Below are 20,726 nucleotides of genomic sequence, written 5' to 3' on the forward strand. Positions count from 1 at the left end.
TGTCTGTGGCCCCAGAGATCAGCAGCTGCGGTGGTGGCCTCCGCTCCACACCGCACAGGTCCACGCAAGGTGTCCCTGCAGAGCAGGAGGCCCCAGGGGTCCCCGGTGTCCCAACCCCCGTCTTTTCTGCCTGCAGGAGGGGGCGAACATCAACAAGTCGCTGACCACCCTGGGCAAGGTTATCTCCGCCCTGGCTGAAATGGTGAGTGGCCCAGCCTGGCTTCTGCAGCCAGACCCCCGGGGGTCTTTGGGGCCCCTATCCTGCCCCTGTCACCCCTGTTTCCAGGCCATGTGTCTGGGAGGTGGCTGGGTTCAAGGGAGAGCCCAGAGATGGCCAGAGTGTCACATGCTGGAGAAGGGGTAGTGGCCCCGGTTTCTCCCGGGACCCTCAGTTTCCCCGCCTGTAAATTGGGGCCGTGGCCACGGTTGGCCCCATGCAGCAGACAGCCCTGTCCCCCAGCACCACCAATGGCCTGGGCCAGGGAAGGGCAGCCCTGGGGGGACCCTGCCCCGGGGGAGCTGCTGTCGAGGAGACCATGGGGCGGTAGAACCTGAGTCACGGCCGGGGCAAGGGATCTGGGCCACCTGCTCTTCCGCCCCCACAGCCTGCGCCAGCCTCGCTCCGGGCCTCAGCCTCTCTCTGTCTCTTCCTTTTCAGGACTCCGGACCCAACAAGGTAAGCGGCTTCCTTCAGCCCTGGGGTGGGGGCTGGAGGCTGGTGGTGGCGTCTGCACTGCATTGGTGCCCTGTGGTGAGGGGCGGAGTGGGCAGTGAGTGCGCTGGGAGGTGGGCGACGTGGGGGTGGATCCTGGGAAGTAAGAAAACAGGTGTGGGAGGCCCCGTGAGGTGCCTTGTCTGCGTGGACAGAGGGCGTCTGGGGTGGCCTCATGGTAGGGCCTGGGGTGGAGGCTGCTGGGAGACGCTGAGGTGGGAAAGGGTGGCCTGGGGGGGCATGGGGGCCCTGGGAGGAGCTGAGAGGGGTGCGGCGGAGCCCCTCGGGCATGGAGAGGGCTGGGGAGCCATGAGAGGAAGAGGGTGACAGGTGTGCTAGACTCTGAGCAGCCATAGGTGTGACGGGGCCAGGGCGGGGAGACGAACATGTGTGGAGTGGGCGGTGCCACGGAGGGCACCATGTGTGAAGCTGCCTGGGGCGAGGCTGGGGACTGTGTGAGGAACCGCGTGTGCAGCCGTGAAACCGTTCGAGGGACCGGGCAGGAACGGAGTGAGCCAGCGTGGGAATGCATGAGACAGGGCGGGCGCCACTGTGAGGAGTCGCGACGTGCTCACTGGGAGACACACCGGGAACTTGGTAGTGGCCCTCTGGGGACAGAGAACTGTGTGAATTGTGAAGAGCTGTGTGGGCCTGTGTGAGGAGTTCCAAGAGACTAAGAACACCTGTGAGGCTGTATGAAGAACTGTGAGAAGGCGTGGGGACTGAGTGGGGAACTGTGGAGAATGGTGTGGGGGACCCGAGTGGGAGCCAGGTGAGGAACTGAGGGCCGTATGGGGAACTGTGTGAGGAACTGTGTGGGAACGGGAGAGGAAGCGTGTGGGAAACGGCATGAGACACTGCGTGGGACTGCATGAGACTGAGGACCTGTGTGGGGAATTGCGTGTGGAGTGGAGTGAACTGTGAGAAGCTGTGATAACCGTGTGAAACTGTGAGGGAATGGCATGGAGCGGCGTGGAGCAGCGTGGGGAGGGAGGAGAGAACGATCTGCTGTGCAGATTGTGCGGGACTGTGAGGAACTGTGTGGAACTGCTTGTGGAGTTGTGTGTAGAACTGTGTGTGGAACTGTGTGTGGAGCTGTGTGTGTGGAACAGTGTGTGTGGAGCTGTGTGTGTGGAACAGTGTGTGTGGAGCTGTGTGTGGAACTGTGTGGGGAACTGTGTGTGTGGAACTGTGTGTGGAGCTGTGTATGGGGAGCTGTGTGTGTGGAACAGTGTGTGTGGAGCTGTGTGGAACTGTGTGTGGAACTGTGTGTGTGGAGCTGTGTGTGTGGAACTGTGTATGGGGAGCTGTGTGTGGGGAGCCATGTGTGTGGAACTGTGTGTGGGGAGCTGTGTGTGGGGAGCTGTGTGTGTGGAACTGTGTGTGGGGAGCTGTGTGTGGGGAGCTGTGTGTGTGGAACTGTGTGTGGAACTGTGTGTGTGGAGCTGTGTGTGTGGAACTGTGTATGGGGAGCCGTGTGTGGGGAGCCGTGTGTGTGGAACTGTGTGTGGGGAGCTGTGTGTGGGGAGCTGTGTGTGTGGAGCTGTGTGTGTGGAACTGTGTGTGGGGAGCTGTGTGTGTGGAGCTGTGTGTGTGGAGCTGTGTGTGTGTAACTGTGTGTGGGGAGCTGTGTGTGGGGAGCTGTGTGTGTGGAGCTGTGTGTGTGGAACTGTGTGGGGAGCTGTGTGTGGAGCTGTGTGTGGAGCTGTGTGTGGAACTGTGTGTGTGGAGCTGTGTGTGGAACTGTGTGTGTGGAGCTGTGTGTGTGTAATTGTGTGTGTGGAGCTGTGTGAGGAGCTGTGTGAGGAACTGTGTGGAGCTGTGTGTGGAACTGTGTGTGTGGAACTGTGTGTGTGGAGCTGTGTGTGGAACTGTGTGTGGAGCTGTGTGTGGAGCTGTGTGTGGAACTGTGTATGTGGAGCTGTGTGTGGAACTGTGTGTGTGGAACTGTGTGTGGAGCTGTGAGTGTGGAACTGTGTGTGTGGAGCTGTGTGTGGAACTGTGTGGGGAGCTGTGTGTGTCAACTGTGTGTGGAGCTGTGTGTGTGGAACTGTGTGTGGAGCTGTGTGTGTGGAACTGTGTGTGTGGAGCTGTGTGTGGAACTGTGTGGGGAGCTGTGTGTGGAGCTGTGTGTGGAGCTGTGTGTGTGGAACTGTGTGTGTGGAGCTATGTGTGGAACTGTGTGGGGAGCTGTGTGTGGAGCTGTGTGTGGAACTGTGTGTGTGGAGCTGTGTGAGGAGCTGTGTGAGGAACTGTGTGTGGAGCTGTGTGTGGAGCTGTGTGTGTGGAACTGTGTGTGTGGAGCTGTGTAGCTGTGTGTGGAACTGTGTGTGTGGAACTATGTGGGGAGCTGTGTGAGGAGCTGTGTGGGGAGCTATGTGTGTGGAACTGTGTGTAGAGCTGTGTGTGGAGCTGTGCGTGTGGAACTGTGTGTGTGGAGCTGTGTGTGTAGAACTGTGGGGGGCTGTGTGGGGAACTGTGTGTGGAGTTGTGTGTGTGGAGCTGTATGTGTGGAACTGTGTGTGTGTGTAGCTGTGTGTGTGGATCTGTGTGTGGGGAGCTGTGTGGGGAGCTGTGTGGGGAACCATAGGAACTGTGTGGGGAGCCTGCAGAGAACTGTGTGGTCAACTATGTCAGAAGCCGAAAGAACCTGTGTGAGGACCAGAGGAAGAAACGCCTCAGGAACCGTGGGGGGAACCTGAGAAACTCTGGGGGCCTGAGCGGAGCTGCGTGGGAACATGAGGAGCTGTGCGTGGCACCGGGAGAGGAAGTGTGTGCCACAGGGTGGGGAGCTATGTGGAATCACGTGAGGGAACCGTGCAGAGCTGTCTGTGGAGGTATGGGAGAAGCTCTGTGGGAAAGTATATGAGGAACCGTGTGAGGAATTGCGTGGGGGAACTGTGGGAGGATTTGTGAGAAGCTGAATGTGATCGTGTGGGGAAGGCGGGGAACCAGGTGGGAAGCGTTTGGGGAAACCACTTGGGGGAAGTGTGCGCTCACGTGGGTACCCACGTCGGGGCTCTGTGGCGCTGGAGATGCGTGTACTCTGAGGACCTGTGGAAATGGGAGCAGAGGTGTGTGGAGTGGTGTGGGGCCGCGTGGGAATCGCGTGAGGGAATGCTGAGGAGCCATGTGGCTGCCCGGGGAGCAGTGGTGAGCTGTGAGAAACTGCGGGGAGCCAGGCAGGCGGCTGCTGGGAAAGGCATGGGGAACCACGTGAACGCTGCCTCAGGGATTCGGGGGATCTGTGGAAACGTGGAGGAAACTGGGGGGAAGTGTGCGGGAACTCGGAGGAACTTGCCAGGGCCTGAGAGGAGCTGCATGAGCCCCCGTCTGAGGCATTGTGAGAGGACCCGCTTGAGAAACCGTGTGTGGAACTGTGTGAAACTATGAAAGTGGGTGAAACGGGGCTGTGTGGACCTGTGTGGAATGCTGTGGACAGCTGTGTGAGAAACGGAAGCACCGTGGGGCATGGGGAGGCCTAAGGGGAAACATGTGACAGCCTGTGTGCGGAGCCGTGTGGGAAACTGAAGAACTGGGAGGCAGTGCATGTGGCCACGTGAGGAGCCACAGACCGTGTGAGGAAGTGTGTGAGCCGGTGTGGGGAAGTGTGGGAACTGTGAGGAACTCTGTGGGAACTGTGAGGAACTGTGTGGAACTGTGAGGAACGGAGTGTGGAACTGTGAGGAACTGTGAGGAACTAAGTGTGAAACTGTGAGGAACTGTGAGGAACGGAGTGTGGAACTGTGAGGAACGGAGTGTGGAACTGTGAGGAACTGTGTGGAACTGTGAAGAACTGTGTGGAACTGTGAGGAACTATGAGGAACTACATGAAACTGTGAGGAACGGAGTGTGGAACTGTGAGGAACTGTGAGGAACTCTGTGGGAACTGTGAGGAACTGTGTGGAACTGTGAGGAACTAAGTGTGAAACTGAGGAACTGTGAGGAACTGAGTGAGGAACTGTGAGGAACTGTGAGGAACTGAGTGAGGACCTGTGAGGAACTGAGTGTGGAACTGAGTATGGAACTGTGAGGAACTGAGTGTGGAACTGTGAGGAACTGAGTATGGAACTGTGTGGAACTGTGAGGAACTGTGAGGAACTGAGTGTGGAACTGTGAGGAACTGAGTATGGAACTGTGTGGAACTGTGAGGAACTGTGAGGAACTGAGTGAGGAACTGAGTGTGGAACTGTGAGGAACTGTGAGGGAGGGAGTGTGGAACTGAGTGTGGAACTGTGTGGAACTGTGAGGAACTGAGTGTGGAACTGTGAGGAACTGAGTATGGAACTGTGTGGAACTGTGAGGAACTGTGAGGAACTGAGTGAGGAACTGAGTGTGGAACTGTGAGGAACTGTGAGGAGGGAGTGTGGAACTGTGGGAACTGAGTGTGGAACTGTGTGGACTGTGAGGAACTGAGTGTGGAACTGTGAGGAACTGAGTATGGAACTGTGTGGAACTGTGAGGAACTGTGAGGAACTGAGTGAGGAACTGAGTGTGGAACTGTGAGGAACTGTGAGGAACTGAGTGTGGAACTGTGTGGAACTGTGAGGAACTGTGAGGAACTGAGTGTGGAACTGTGTGGAACTGTGAGGAACTGTGAGGAACTGAGTGTGGAACTGTGTGGAACTGTGAGGAACTGTGAGGAACTGAGTGTGGAACTGTGTGGAACTGTGAGGAACTGTGAGGAACTGAGTGTGGAACTGTGAGGAACTGTGAGGAACTGAGTGTGGAACTGTGTGGAACTGTGAGGAACTGTGAGGAACTGAGTATGGAACTGTGTGGAACTGTGAGGAACTGTGAGGAACTGAGTGTGGAACTGTGAGGAACTGAGTGTGGAACTGTGTGGAACTGTGAGGAACTGTGAGGAACTGAGTGTGGAACTGTGAGGAACTGAGTATGGAACTGTGTGGAACTGTGAGGAACTGTGAGGAACTGAGTGAGGAACTGTGTGGAACTGTGAGGAACTGTGAGGAACTCAGTGTGGAACTGTGTGGAACTGTGAGGAACTGAGTATGGAACTGTGTGGAACTGTGAGGAACTGTGAGGAACTGAGTGAGGAACTGAGTGTGGAACTGTGAGGAACTGTGAGGGAGGGAGTGTGGAACTGAGTGTGGAACTGTGTGGAACTGTGAGGAACTGAGTGTGGAACTGTGTGGAACTGTGAGGAACTGTGAGGAACTGAGTGTGGAACTGTGAGGAACTGTGAGGAACTGAGTGTGGAACTGTGTGGAACTGTGAGGAACTGTGAGGAACTGAATGTGGAACTGTGAGGAACTGAGTGAGGAACTGTGAGGAACTGAGTGTGGAACTGTGAGGAACTGTGAGGAACTGAGTGTGGAACTGTGTGGAACTGTGAGGAACTGTGAGGAACTGAATGTGGAACTGTGAGGAACTGAGTGAGGAACTGTGAGGAACTGAGTGTGGAACTGTGTGGAACTGAGTGAGGAACTGAGTGAGGAACTGAGTGTGGAACTGTGAGGAACTGAGTGAGGAACTGAGTGAGGAACTGAGTGTGGAACTGTGAGGAACTGTGAGGGAGGGAGTGTGGAACTGAGTGTGGAACTGTGTGGAACTGTGTGGAACTGTGAGGAACTGAGTGTGGAACTGTGAGGAACTGAGTGTGGAACTGTGTGGAACTGTGAGGAACTGTGAGGAATGAGTGTGGAACTGTGTGGAACTGAGTGTGGAACTGTGAGGAACTGTGAGGAAGGGAGTGTGGAACTGAGTGTGGAACTGAGTGTGGAACTGTGTGGAACTGTGAGGAACTGAGTGTGGAACTGTGAGGAACTGAGTGTGGAACTGTGTGGAACTGTGAGGAACTGTGAGGAACTGAATGTGGAACTGTGAGGAACTGAGTGAGGAACTGTGAGGAACTGAGTGTGGAACTGTGAGGAACTGTGAGGAAGGGAGTGTGGAACTGAGTGTGGAACTGAGTGTGGAACTGTGTGGAACTGTGAGGAACGGGTGGGAACAGTGAGGTGCTGTGGGGGAACCGTGAGGAGCCGTGTGGAATGGCATGCGTGGGAACGGGGTGAACAGTGAGAATGGCCTGAGGAAGTGTGTGGAAAGTGTGCGTGGACTCGCATTAGGGATGGCGTGAAGGGTTGTGTGAGGAACCGTGTGAGGAGCTGGATGAGGAATGGCGGGGGGAGCTGTTTGAGAAACGGTAGGGAGCGGTGAGGACCCGTGTGTGGAACTGTGTGCAGAATTGTGAGGAAAGCCGTGGAGACCCGTGCGAGGGCTTGTCCGGGAGTGTGAGGAGCTGGATGGGAAACTGGGGAACCGCGGGGCACTGCGTGGAGCTGTGGGACCCGGAAGGAAGTGTGTGGAAGGGGTGGGGCGCTGTGTGCGGACTGGGGCGGAGCTGAAGGGGTTTTCGGGGAGCTGCGTGGATGCTGTGAGGACCGTGGGACGCGGAGAAGCCGGTCTCTGTGTGTGGCACGCTGTGCGGGAGCTGCGAGCCCCCGTGGGGAACTCTGAGAAGGGAGGCTTGTGTGAGGCGTCCTGGGGGAGCCGTGTTAGGAAATGTTTGAGGAACGGGAGAAACTTTCTGGGGAACCGGGAGGAACTGTGAGAGCAAGAGTGTCCGGGACGGGAGGATTTGCGTGTGGAGAATGATGAAGAGCGCGTGTGTAACGAGGCCCTGCGTGGAGATCGAGGCGAGGGTCGGGTGGAGCTGTGCGAAGAACTCCACAGAGAACTGTGACAGAATTGCGTGTGGAACTGGTGGGAACACACGATGAACGGTGTGGCCGGCAGCCATCACATGGGTGGAGCCCGCGTTCGAGTGGCTGCCGTTTTCCATAATGGAGGAATAAAGGGGCAAGCAAGAGGAGCTGCGTGAAGAACCGTTTGGAGGAACGTGAGGAGCTGTGTGGGGAGGCGGGAGGAGCTGAGGAACTGTGTGGCGAGCTGCACGCAGCCGCGTGGGAACCGCGCGGGGAATGGCGGGAGCTCCTTGAGGGACTGAGTGCTTGCGTGTGCGGGACTGAGATGTGGAACCACCGCGTGGGAACCGCGCGACTGGCTGTGTGAGGGACTGGGAGGAGAAGTGCGAGGGGCCCTGCGAGGGACAGTGACGGAGACTTGAATTAGCCGAGTGAGAGAGTTTTGGAGGAACTGGTTGAGCAACAGGGCCCGGAGCAGGGAGGGAGGCCGGCAGGAGCCGGGCGGATCTGAGGATGGGAGGTCCGTGGCCGCTTGTCAGGAGCTGCCTGGCCGAGCCTCAGTGGGCAGCAGCCGGTGGGTTTTCAGCGGGGCTCACAGTGTCTGCTTTAGCCAAGGGTGGGTCCTCAGGCCACGCGCGCTGCGTGAAGGATAGGTCGGGAGCAGGGTGGCCTGGTGCGGCAGTCAGGATGGAAGGTCAGCGTTCCAGGCTTGACATGGTGGAGGCTGGGGGACCAAGCAGGGAGAACAGGGTGGTCCTGGGAGACGGCGCAGCACGACTGGACAGGGAGGCGGTGAGGGAGCAGGAAACCCAGGGGGCTGCTGGGCTCCTTGCTGAAGTGGCTGAATGGCTGGAGGACATTGATGTGGAAGCAAGGAATATGACACATGGCAGAGAATTCACCCTCAGGAATTAAATAATCAAAAACCAAACTAGAGGCTGGGTGCAGTGGCTCACGCCTGTAATCCTAGCACTTTGGGAGCCCGAGGTGGGCGGATCATGAGGTCAAGACATCGAGACCATCCTGGCCAACATGGTGAAATCTTGTCTCTACTAATAAAAAAAAAAACAAAAACAAAAATTAGCCGGGCATAGTGGTGTGCCCCTGTAACCCCAGCTACTCAGGAGGCTGAGGCAGGAGAATTGCTTGAACCCGGGAGGTGGAGGTTGCAGTGAGCTGAGATTGTGCTACTGTACTCTAGCCTGGCGACAGAGGGAGACTCCATCTCAAAACAAAAACAAAAACAAAAGAAAACTAGAAATAGAGTAGAGTTAGTCCCTTCCAAGTTTCCAAAGAAAAAAGAAAGCAGTCGGTTGTGCTGCTGAGCTGCAAGATGGACACCCTGAAACCCTGCTCGTGGAGAAGCCAGTGCAGCATTCTGGACCCTCTTTGACAGGGAGTCTCAAGAGCTTTCCAATTTTATGTGCCCTGTGAGCTGGTGGAGCTTCTTCTGGGGTTGTCTTCAAGAACAATGATGTCTGTGTGTGCGCCCAGCCCTTGAGGTGGCATCTATGTGCATGTCCTGGGGTGCAGGCTCCAGGGCCAGAGGCCTTGTCTGCCGGCCCAGCAGGTGCTCTGCAAATGCTTCGTAAGCCAATGCATACATGAACCAGTAGACATTGGAAGTCACTGAAACCCACAATTAATGGGATCATTAAGTCAGTCACAGAGTGTCCATCAGAAGCAATTCCTGGCAGCCATTATGTGGATGGAGTCCATATTTTAAAGAGCCAAAGAAGTAGCAAGAGCATGGAGGATGCTTCATTCTGAGGGGAGGGATGGGAGAACAGGCTTCTGCAGGACCATAGGGAATTTGATGGAGGAGAGGGCAGGTGAACTCTGTGTGAAGGGGAGATTTAAGCTGGCAGGGAGGTAAGTGTGGCAGAGGCCACAGAGGCCTGGAGGTCCACATTTAGCTGTGAGGCCTTTTCCCTTGGGTCAGAAAGAGTCGCTGATGGTGTTCGAGGAGGGGCCATGGGCTCAGATGGGTCCTTCAGACAGAGTAAAGGGAGGACACACTTGCTGGTGACATCAGCACTCCTGGCTGGTGTCCAGCTGGGTGGCCCAGGGGTGGCAGGGATGGACGAGGGAGGAACCTGAAGGACATGCTAGCAAGTCCCTGACTGTGGCCTAGAGGAGGCCTCTGGGGTGGTGCCCTGGGGTCTGGGCAGGGAGAGGCCTGGGCAGTCTGAGAACGTGTCCAGCAGAGCGGGTCCCGCCCCCTGCCCAGCCTCCAGCTTTGAGGACCCACTGGGCAGGGCCTGCACTGGCCCCTCCCTTTCCCTTCCTCTCCAGTGGGCTCGGACTTGACCTTGAATGTTCCTCCCCCACAGAACAAGAAAAAGAAGAAGACAGATTTCATTCCGTACCGAGATTCCGTGTTGACCTGGCTCCTCCGGGAAAACCTGGGTGAGAACTTGTGGGTCGGCCTGTCCCCAGGGCTCTGATCCCACCCTGGGGTGTGCCCTTCTTCCCCACTGAGGGGGCGCCCAGTTGCCAGGAGGCCTCTCACCCTTTCTTGGCTGAGACTGGGAGGTGAACCTGGAGGGTCCAGTCGGTTCATGGCCCTCCTGGAGGGCCTGGGGCAATGGCCAGCAGTGGGTTAACGAAGCAAGTGTGGGAACCACGATGGCCCAGGTGGCGGCACAGCACACACCTGCCTGTGTCAGTGGTCTGGGTCAGGTGGGCTGTGATACCCAGGCCAAGTACTCACCCTTCTCTGGGCCTTGGTTTCCCCATCTGTCACAGGGGATCTCTGCTTGCTGGGTTTTGAGGGGCTGCCGTAAACCTCTTCCTCCCCATTTGAGTTCTGAGCAGTGAGAGTTAGATGGGGAGGTGGGAGTTGAAATGCATCCGACACTGATCCCGTCCATCCTGGAATAACCTCAGAGTCCTCCCCAACTGCATTTACAGCTGATGCCCAGGGAGGTAAACTGAGTCTTGTACTGACCTGGTGAACATAGATGACTGGGGGTCCCTGGCCTCCCTCAGCTGCATGGCTGAGGTGTGCGGAGCCCTGGCTGACTACCTCCGCACCCCTCAACTAGCCATGCTGCTCCCCAGCTCAGGCCAGTAATGCAGACCGCAGCAGGCCTGCGGATGGATGGGCCCTGCTGAGACAGGAGGAGGGTGTGTTCCTTCACCTGAGATGTGGGCTGGGAAGGAGCCCCCTGCTCCAGGCACACCCAGATCCATCCCCAGGGCGGGGGCAGGGAAGTCCTCCCAGGGAACCTTTCCTGGGGCCCGTGTGGCATGTGCCCAGCCCTTCACACTGTCTCTTCAGTCCCTACTCATCAGGGACCCATGCCCTGGGGACACGGCCCTGAGGATACACAGTTTCCTGGGGTCAAGCAGGCAAGATCATCATCTAGAACTTCTGTCTAGACTTGAAGTACCGCCAGGCAGCAGTCCTGAGGGCTGGGGTGGAGTCAGTGGTGATCTTTTCTGACTGCTGAGGTCACCTAGACAGGATTCCCTGAAGGGAAAGAACAGTCTGTTCCTCAGGCCACGCATTACCTGATGCTGGGATCCTACTAACCTGGGCCAGGAATCTGATGTTAAATACTGAGGAATGTATTTCTTTTTTTTTTTTTTTTTTTTTTTTTTTTTTTGTTGAGACGGAGTCTCACTCTGTCGCCCAGGCTGGAGTGCAGGGGCGCGATCTCGGCTCACTGCAAGCTCCGCCTCCCGGGTTTACGCCATTCTCCTGCCTCAGCCTCCCGAGTAGCTGGGACGACAGGCGCCGCCACCACGCCCGGCTAGTTTTTTGTATTTTTTAGTAGAGACGAGGTTTCACCATGTTAGCCAGGATGGTCTCGATCTCCTGACCTCGTGATCCGCCCGTCTCGGCCTCCCAAAGTGCTGGGATTACAGGCGTGAGCCACTGCGCCAAGGAATGTATTTCAAATGAAAGTGATAGAAGTGCTTGAAAAAATTATTGAACATAAATGGTATTTGTTTTGGAGTAAATACTTTAAAACCCTCCACAACTTTTCCTCTCTGCTTTGGGGAAAGGAAGGCCTGATTGTTGTAAAATGGCCCCAAATGTGAGAAAAACACAAGTAGAAGAGAAATAATGGCAGTGCCTGGTGCAGAGATGAAGGGGCAGCCAAGCAAGGCCAGGTCCTTGCTGTTGTCTGTGTTCATGGGGATAAGCCTGTGACTCAGTTTACCTCTCTGGGCCTCATCCTCCCCATCTGTAAATGTGGGGGGATGGGGGGAGCAGACATAGCACTGGGGCCTAGATCCCTCTCTGGGCACAACCTGGTCTTCTTCCCACAGGCGGTAACTCAAGGACAGCTATGGTGGCAGCCCTGAGTCCTGCAGACATCAACTACGACGAGACCCTCAGCACGCTGAGGTGAGTTCTCCAGGGAGACACTCTGTCCCCTGGGACTCTCCAGGGGAGCTCTGCTCCCCGCTCCCTGGTCTTGGGGGATGGATCCTCCCCTGCTTGAATTAAGAGTGTCAGTGAGCAGGGATGACTCTTTGTGAGGGGTACACCCTGGACTCTGTGAGGCTGGAAGGGACTGTTCTGGGGCTCCTGGGCCTGCATGGGTCCTGTACCATTCCCTCCATGGAGCCTTTGAGGGTGTGCTTTGGGGCTGCAGGTAGCCCAGGGCCCTGTGGCACCAGACTGGGAGAGCTGTGCCTGCTAGGCGAAGCAGTTTACACTCACCTGCCGGCCGGGGTAACCACTGGGGATTTTTAGATAGCAAAGGGGGCATAGGTGTTTCTTATGGGCAAGTGAGCACCTGGGGTGGGGAGCCTAGGCCCCTAGCCATGCTAGAGGCTGCTTGGTTGTTTGGGTCAGTGGTCTCTCCCCTCTTTTGACCGTGCACCACCAGTGCTTAAGAGAAACAAAGGGCACGTGTCCCAATAGAGGTTCATGTACTAGCTGGAAATGTAGACATATGCATCAGCTGATGCACAGTGTGGACAAAAGCCTATGTACACGTAGCTGTTCTCACATTTTTCCCATTGGACTTTGTCCCTCTACCCTGGGACCACTGGGGGAGAGGACACCACACTGTCCCTTCTCCCCTGGGCCTCAGTTTCCCCAAGCGGGCGAGCTATAACTGGGTGACCTCCCCTGTAAGTCTCCTCTGGCCTGTGGCCCCAAATGCCCTCCCCAGCGACTTGCTATGGGGGCGATTTCTCACTCTGTGCCAGGCTGTGCTGGCTCAGGTCCACCTCTGGCCTGGCTGCTGAGCCCGAAAGGCTGGGTCTTAGGCAGGGCTCTGGGCACCCTTGGGACCTGCCAGGTGTGGACCTGTCCTGAGCACAGCCCACAGACCCCTCTGCCACCCAGGTATGCTGATCGGGCCAAGCAGATCCGCTGCAATGCTGTCATCAATGAGGACCCCAACAACAAGCTGATCCGTGAGCTGAAGGATGAGGTGACCAGGCTGCGGGACCTGCTGTATGCCCAGGGTCTTGGCGACATCACCGACAGTGAGTGCCTGCACCAGCCTGTCCTGGACAGGGTTGTGGGGTCTCAGGCTCAGGGGCCTTGTAGGTCATCACATCCTCTCTCCTGGGGCCACCACTTTGCTGGCCGCAGTCTGGGCTGTGGCAGCTCCACACTGCTCCCAGAGCCCCTCTGGGCCAAATCCCTGTCCCTGCTCCATGTTCCTGGGCAGAACTGCCTCTGGGTGGGAGGCCGGGCGGGGGCCCTGGACAAGGGCAAGTTTCCTGGCCTTGGCCTGGATGGTACTGCATGGTTTGGGTTCAATGCTGATGCAAGTGGGCCAGAGACGGCTCCCCTGGAAGCCCCATAGGCAGGCTGTGGGTGCTGGGGTCACAGCGGCCCCCTGTGTTCTGGAGCTGAAGACCTTCACCACCTGCTTGTGGCCACTCACCCACTGCTGGCCACCCTGGCCTGTGAAAGGCGTGCCTGACCCTCTGGAGACAAACCTGTTCTTCTGTTTCTTTGTCTCTCCCCCTCCCCCACGCTTCCCTCCCCCGTAGCCAACACTGTGCCTGGAGGACCCAAATGTGTGTATTCCCTTTGCTGCTCTCTGCATCTCTGCTTCCAGCCCCAGCCAGCATGAGCGCCTAGGGTGGCACGGGCAGGGAGGGGTGAACCCCAGGGCACCTGCTCTGCTTTCTTCTCCTTTTTGGGGGCAGAAAGCACTGCTCTCCCTCAGTCACAGGGCCCTGCTGGTAGATGTGAGATTCTGTCTGCCTCTGAGCCCACACTCCTGGCTCATTCCCACTCATGGTCTACATGAGAAACCAAGGCAACAGGGGAGTCAGGGTGCGGCTGAGGCCTTCTCAGGCTAAACGTGGCCGAGGCCAGGCCCTGTGACCCCCTGTGCACCCAGAGGCCTGCGAAGGTCAGGACATCAGCACCAAAGGGCCAGGAGGACTGGAGGGACTGTCCTGTCCCCAGCTCTTGGCTCAGGCCTCCGTCTGCAATACCATTTCTCCAGCTGACCTGACCCCCCACGCCCGGGCCCTCTACTCTGGAAATGCCACAAGCTCAGCTTTCACAGCAGATGCTGCCAAATCCCGCCCAGCCTTTGTGCCTCCTGGCCTCAAGCCGGGCTCCATGGGGCTCAATGCCTCCCTGAGCCCGGCTACAGGGCGCCCTCCACTTCCCCCACACCCCGTGTGGTCCCGTGCTTGCTGCTGCTCTGCTGTGTGTTCGCTTCTGGTAGGAGACCTCTGGCACCACCCACTCCAGAGATGTCACAGCCCCACCTCCCGGGCCTTAGGGATGCATGAGGCCTAGGCTGGTGGGTGAGCTCCTCGTGGTGGAGGGGAAGGGCCTCCCTCGTGAGGGTCCCATGTTCACCTCCTCCAGGATGGTCTCTGGGCCAATTTCCACATCAGTGGGCTGAGCAGTTAGTGCAGCCCGGCCCTGCAGCTCAGGGGTGTGTGGTGTCCCAGGCTGACGGTGGGTGCGAGGGGTGGGAGGACAAGCGTGGGGGTCTGTACGGGGCACTGCTGGGTGACCATGCCAAGCCAGTGGACAGGGCGGGAAGATGCAGGGAGAACAGGCTCCTAGCCCTCAGGTGCAGGGGCTGCAGGGCGGCCTGGCAGTGGGACCTGGAGTACAACTGAGGGAAAGCAAGAAGCCTGGTGCAGGGGTGCAGGGGAGCTCCAGGGTGCCCAGGGCCATGCCACGCTGCTGCTGGGGAGGGCAGGCCTGGGGAGCAGGCGGGCAAGTGGGTGCCACTGCTGGCTCGGTCCCATCATAGGCAAGGGGTGGCAGGAAGGCCTTGCATGCGCTTGTCCTGGGCCGGGCAGGGCTGCTGTGCCTCGTTGGTGGTTTCTGTTTCTTGCCTTCTCTGGGCCCCACCTCTTACTTTTTCCCATCTTCATCTTTTTTCTCTCCCTCCCTCTGTCTGTCTGCCTGCCCTACCCCTCCTCCCCATAGACGTGTCCGACCTTGAGAACAATAACCTTAACCGTGGCGGGACGGTGAATGAAGCCCCTGACCCTCTCTCCACAGTGACCAATGCCCTGGTGGGTATGAGCCCCTCATCCTCGCTCTCAGCCCTGTCCAGCCGCGCAGCCTCCGTGTCCAGCCTCCACGAGCGCATCTTGTTTGCCCCGGGCAGCGAGGAGGCCATTGAAAGACTGAAGGTGAGGGCACCACTTGGAGCTTTGCTGCGGGGTGTCAGACTCTGGGAGTGGGGAGCTCGGAGGAGTTAGAGGCACCTTGCCCTCCTGGGCACAGCCTATCCTCATAGGGCCATTGTGGAGCACCAGCAGGAGCCTCTGGCATGTGGCCACCCAGGTGCCCTGTGTCTTGTCTCTAGACCACCCACAGCAGCCAAGGCAACTAGTTCACTCAGGGGTCCCCAGGCTGTGGGCTGCACAGCACTCAGCTGCTGGACAGGAAATGCCCCTGCAGGACCCTAGACCTGGGTGTCTGGATGGCCTGTGCCCCCACCCATGCCAAGCCTGGACCAGGGAAGCTCCAAGAATGAATGTCCAGGACCGAGACTCTTCCTGTCGAGTCTTTAATTGTGTGAGTGGGCGCTTGTTCAAGGACCAGTGAGCTGGATGGCATCTGTGGGTGAGAGGAGTCTCGCCCCTCCCCACCCCACAGCACCCCCTCCACTGGTGACAGCCCGAGGTCACAGCAGCTTCCTGGCTGTCATCCCATAGAGTTACACTCCCTGAGGAGGGTGGTGAGTGTGGCTCCTGAGCCCCCTCCAGGCCATCCTGTGTTCACACCTGCACACCTGCCTGGGAATAGTCCCCACCTCCAACCGCTCCCAGGCACAGTGTGCTCCCTGGTGCCCAGCAACGGGCCAGGATCATTTTAGGTTTCCAGTCACACGCTCCTCAGTGAATGGCTGTGCAGGGGCAGGTGAGCCACACACCTGGAGACTGAGGGGCTGAGGGGAAAAGGCAGAGGCCCCATCAAGGCCAGTGTGAGGAAGGGGATGGGGGCGAGGTTGGGCCTGTGACTCTGGAGCAGAGAGCCCTTCTGGGGTGTTGGGGTTCCACTGGGCTGTGGGTGGGAAGAAAAAGGAGAGACCAGGCTGATGCTGGGCAGTGTCCTGAAGAGGGTGAGCAGCTGGTCCTCGGCAGCAGCGAGGATGGCTGTGCTTTAGGGGCCGAGGCTCAGCATCTTCCGGGGCATTTGCTTCTCTTTTCCTTCCGGATTCGTTTTGCATTTTCCCCATTCTCTTGAGCGTGTCTAAGGGAAAGACGCACGTTCTCTGAGCTCCGCCTTGGTCTTCTGGACACCTCATGTGCCTGGACGGCTCCAGGAACATGGCTCTCATGCTTTGATGCCCCTTCTCCTGGCACCCGTGTCTCCATTGTCCTCTCCCTTGGCCCCAGCCCCGGCAGCTCACTGTGCTCTGCCTCAATCCCCAGGAAACAGAGAAGATCATAGCTGAGCTCAACGAGACCTGGGAGGAGAAACTGCGGCGGACAGAAGCCATCCGGATGGAGAGGTGTGCATTGGGGAAACTGAGGCCCAGGGGGAGGGTTGCAGCCAGCAAGCCCGAAGCCTGGGCAGGATGAGCACTGAGCCCTGCCCTCCAGTGCTGGGCACCTACACCCTGGGGTGGCCAGATCCCAGGCCAGGGCAAACCTGTTTCCTCACCCCCAATAACCCCCACCTTGTATACTGCTGGCTGCTGCCCACCGGAGCCTGAGAGACCTGAGGCCCGATAGACCTGATCCCTGATCATGGTGCAGAGGGGCTGGTCCCATCAGCAGATGTCCTAACACAGTGACCAGATGGGACACACATGGGCACCACCTAGGCCACGGTGGCCACAGGCCCACTGCCCGCATTGGTCAGCCAGTGCTGAGGCCAGTGCGGGAAGCCTTGTGGAGCTTGTGCTGACCTCATCTCTGTTCCCCCAGGGAAGCCCTGCTGGCCGAGATGGGTGTGGCCATGAGGGAGGATGGCGGCACCTTGGGCGTATTCTCTCCCAAAAAGGTAGGAGCTGTCTCAGTTCTGTGGTACTGCCCTGATCTGAATAGGACCAGGTGAGGGGCTGTCTCAGGTAGAACCAGAGGGGACTTCTGGAAGTAGGGGGCACGCCGGGGCTCTGACCCAGGCACTGGGGCCGTAAAGCCCACCCACAGTCACACTTTGCTTTTCGTGGAGCATTCAGTCCCCACATTCTCATGGTGGGGCGTCCTGGTGGCTTTGGGACATCAGATGGGTCTCTTAGTAGCCTGGAGTGTGGACTGGGCTCCCCAGTGTCAGGGCAAGGCTGAGAAGCCAACGCCCAGGCTGGAGACTGAGATTCGAGGGGCCTGGACCTGCCCTGGAGTCTGTGCTGCTCACAGAGCTGGGCGCCAGCTGCCTTCTTGGAACTCAGCTGGAGTCAGGTCTGACTGTTCCAGCGGGGTTCCCTCTTCTTCCACCAGGCCAAGCCTGAGGGGTCTTTCAGCTGGGGGCCCTCAAATGGCACAGAACCCCTGGGCAGCTGCTTCAGAGTGTATACGACTCTTGTGCCCCCATCCAGCAGCCCAGGTGGGGCATGACACACACACTTGGGAAAAAGTCTTTCTTGTGGTTCTAGTCCCCAAACCCCACACACCCACCCCAAAGATGGCCAGGACATGGGGACAGACACCTGTGTGACCGTAGCTTGGGAGGGGCCGGGCAGGGCTGTGCTCCAGGCCAGGGGCCCAGCATGTGCTGAGGTCCAGAGGCAGGAAGGACCTGAGAAAAATTGTAGGGAGATTCCAGTCCTGGGTAGGGCGGGGACAGGCAGTGCCCTAATGGGGCTTCACTACACAGGTCTTCCAGACAGGCCTTTGGTTTGGTTTGGAATGGATTGTTCCCTGCACTGTTCCAGGCCCCATCCCCTTCCTGGAGCGGTAGGGCGGAACTCCAGGGGTGCAGCTTTATTGGTGGCCCTGGGTCTGGGCACTGCCCGGAAGTGGGACCACTGGGGACCCCTTTCTTGAGAAGTTCAATGTTCTTGGGAGTCACGAGATGTTCACGGGCCAGTGGGGTCCCAAGGCTGCAGCCCCTACTCAGCCCCAACACCGTGGGCACAGCCCTCCTGGCTGGACATCTTCCCCACTCGGGGGGCAGGGATGGCTGGGGATGGTCTGTCCCCTTCGTCCAGTGACAAGGTCCCCACCTCTCTGCGTGGGGGTGCCTCAGGTGGCTCATCAAGGATGCTTTCACAACTGCTTCACTCCCCAGTCCCCAGGGCTGAGCCCTCCGTGGTCAGGGTCCTGACCCTTCTTGGTTCTTGGCTCCCACTGGTGAGCCCACGGTTTCTGGGCTATCTGAGCTGAAATGGGGTCCTGGAATCCCATTTTACAGTCCAAAGCTGGGAACCCAGGATCCCATGGGACAAAGCCTGTGGTCTATACATATGGGGGCTCACCCTAGCCTTAGCGGGCCCCAGGGGCCCGACATGCGGACAGCAGGGGCTCTCTGCCTTTCTGGAAGCCCAGCTTCCGCTGCAGTGCTGGGGCTGCTGTGTCAGGCCTGGGTGTATGCGGGTGGTCGGGTCCCACCAGCCTGCTGCTGTTGGTGGGCTGGGCCTTCGGCTTGCACTTTCTGTGTTCCTCATTTTCCTGGCTTGGAGTGACCGGCCTGGTAGGACCAGCCGAGTATGGGGGCAGGGGCCCTGGTGGTGGTCTGGTGCCTGGGGAGAGGTTGGAGTAGGGTGCGGCCAGCGTCGGGCTCCTGCCTCTCTGCAGGAGAGATGATCCTCCTATCTCCCTGCAGACACCACACCTCGTCAACCTGAATGAGGACCCGCTGATGTCGGAGTGCCTCCTCTACTACATCAAGGATGGGATCACCAGGTGAGAGGGGACCTGGCAGCCACTCCAGCCTGGCCAGGCCCTGGGATCTGGCAGAGGAAGGGTGGACTCCCCATTCCTGCTGCTGCAGAGGGACCACTGAGTTTGGACTTCTCCAGCGACTGCTGATGTCTGCCCTGGGCGTTTCCCAAACAATCCTGATTGGGTGTCCCTGGAGGCCAGTGGGTGGCATCCTGGGTGTGCTGGGTCCCGGCTGCGGTTCTGATGGTGCCCCCACCCCGCAGAGTGGGCAGGGAGGATGGCGAGAGGCGGCAGGACATCGTTCTGAGTGGACATTTCATCAAGGAGGAGCACTGCGTCTTCCGGAGTGACTCCAGGGGAGGCAGTGAAGGTATGGCCACCCTACCGTCCCCACCCGCACCCACGCCCCTTTGCTGTGATGATCAGGCCTGAATGAGGTCACCCTCTCCCAGCTTCCCCAGCTGTAAGTGGGTGGCGAGTCATACTTCTAGGCAGGACGTGTCTGTGTGTGTGTGTGTGTATGTGTGTGAAAGAGAGAGAGAGAGAGAGAGAGAGATTTGGAGAGAGAGAGAGACATTTGGGGCCAGCCTTGAAGACAACTTCCGTTAGGTTGGTGCTCGGGAAAATGCCTGGTGCCTTCTGTGGCCAGGGGTCGCTGCTGCCTTAGGGAGCTGAGCCTCCTTGAGGGCTGGAGGTGGGGGCACAGGTGGGCTGCTGGCCGGGAAGTGTGTTGGGGCCCAGGGTGGAGGATGTTCATGGCGGGAGGACAGTGAGCCATGAGGAGTGAGCCCAGCCCTAGGGTGGAAAACTATTTCCAGACTTTGATTTCCCCTTGGCTGTGGGCGGCCATCTGTCCATTTCCCCTGCCTACCCAGTGATCTCCCTCCCGGAGATGACGTGGGGCTGTCCCCATTGCCTGCCCAACTGGGGGATGGGCCTGTGGTGTCAGTGTGCCATCACATGGCCCACAGCCTGGGCTAAGGGCATCTCCTGGCAGCATCCAGCCAGCCTCTGGCCTGCAGACCTGTGACTGACATCCACTGTCCAACTTGGCCATCTCAGGATGATGGCCCTAAGTGGTATTGGGACGGTTGGCTGTCTTGGAATTCTCTGACTGCAAAGTCCTGCCTGCCATCTCCTGTAGGGTGGCCCAGGCCCCATTAGCTGGTGTTTTTATCCTTGTCTACCTGGAGAGCTGGACAGGGCCCTGGGTGATCAGGCCCAGCACAGTCTCTTGACTTCAACGTGGGCACATGCATCCTCCTCCTGGGGGTCACTTTCTTCCTCTGTTAGGTGGGGTGAGACCCCTAGGCTCCTCTGAGGCCCAAATGAGTGTTGCCAATGGTCAGGGTCTGTGTAACAGGGAGAAGAGAGGCCTGGAAGAGGCCATGCCTGGGGGCCAGGTAAGCCGAGCCGCCGTAGGTGATAGCCCCTCATACTCCTCTTCTCTGCCCCTCCCACCTTTCCTGTAGCTGTAGTGACCTTGGAGCCCTGTGAGGGGGCAGACACCTACGTCAACGGCAAGAAAGTCACAGAGCCCAGCATCCTGCGGTCAGGTATGGCTGGGGACTCCGGGGGCCGGTCAGGTAGGCAGAGGCATGAGATGAGACCTCTGTTCCCATGTCCAAGCCGCCACCTCCTGTGCACTGTGCGGGACGGCAGCTCTTAAGGGCTGCAGGGCAGGTAGGGGAGGGGGCTGCGGGTACCTGACCAGATCATGTGCCTCCCCAGTCCCCCAGGTCTAGGAACACAGCACTACAGGCCCCATTCACACAACACAAGGACCCTGAGACACTGAGTCCATGCTGCGGGCTGAGTAAGGAGCAGGGTCTGCCTGCCTGGGAAGAAGCTCCTGCCTCCTGGCCCAGGACTCTGCCCTGTAGGCTGGTCTGGGGGAGACAGGGCTTTGGACAGAGGTTTCCCAGAGCTGAGGTGTTGTGGAGCGTCAGCGGGGTGGGGGCTGCTCCAGCCTCTGAATGTAGCACCCTAGGTGGGGCTGGGCTCTGTTCCCAGACACTGCAGTGTCTGTGATATTCAAACACGTACAGGCACACATGGTGTAAAGTCCATTCATTAGAGAAAGCAGACAGGGAGCCCTCCTGAGTGGCATG

The 20,726-nt window shown here is 58.4% G+C and overlaps 1 protein-coding gene across 13 annotated transcripts in view; it reads left to right on the forward strand.

Moving 5' to 3' along the window:
* Nucleotides 1-20,726, forward strand: part of KIF1A (kinesin family member 1A) — a 110,969-nt gene that overhangs the window by 37,681 nt on the left and 52,562 nt on the right. For 8 of the 13 annotated variants that reach the window (XM_033229537.1, XM_033229539.1, XM_033229540.1 and 5 more), the window contains 12 exons: nt 137-202; nt 659-676; nt 9,714-9,789; nt 11,662-11,740; nt 12,692-12,834; nt 13,351-13,377; nt 14,840-14,973; nt 16,222-16,301; nt 16,720-16,795; nt 18,557-18,636; nt 18,879-18,985; nt 20,088-20,171. In XM_033229537.1, coding sequence (XP_033085428.1) covers nt 137-202; nt 659-676; nt 9,714-9,789; nt 11,662-11,740; nt 12,692-12,834; nt 13,351-13,377; nt 14,840-14,973; nt 16,222-16,301; nt 16,720-16,795; nt 18,557-18,636; nt 18,879-18,985; nt 20,088-20,171 — 970 coding nt within the window. Of the gene's footprint in view, nt 1-136; nt 203-658; nt 677-9,713; nt 9,790-11,661; nt 11,741-12,691; nt 12,835-13,350; nt 13,378-14,764; nt 14,974-16,221; nt 16,302-16,719; nt 16,796-18,556; nt 18,637-18,878; nt 18,986-20,087; nt 20,172-20,726 lie in introns of all 13 variants that reach the window. The other 5 variants (XM_033229541.1, XM_033229550.1, XM_033229547.1 and 2 more) reach the window with 2 other exon arrangements.

Source organism: Trachypithecus francoisi, unplaced genomic scaffold (genome assembly GCF_009764315.1).
Source record: "Trachypithecus francoisi isolate TF-2019V2 unplaced genomic scaffold, Tfra_2.0 Lachesis_group13, whole genome shotgun sequence".
NCBI lineage: Eukaryota > Metazoa > Chordata > Mammalia > Primates > Cercopithecidae > Trachypithecus > Trachypithecus francoisi.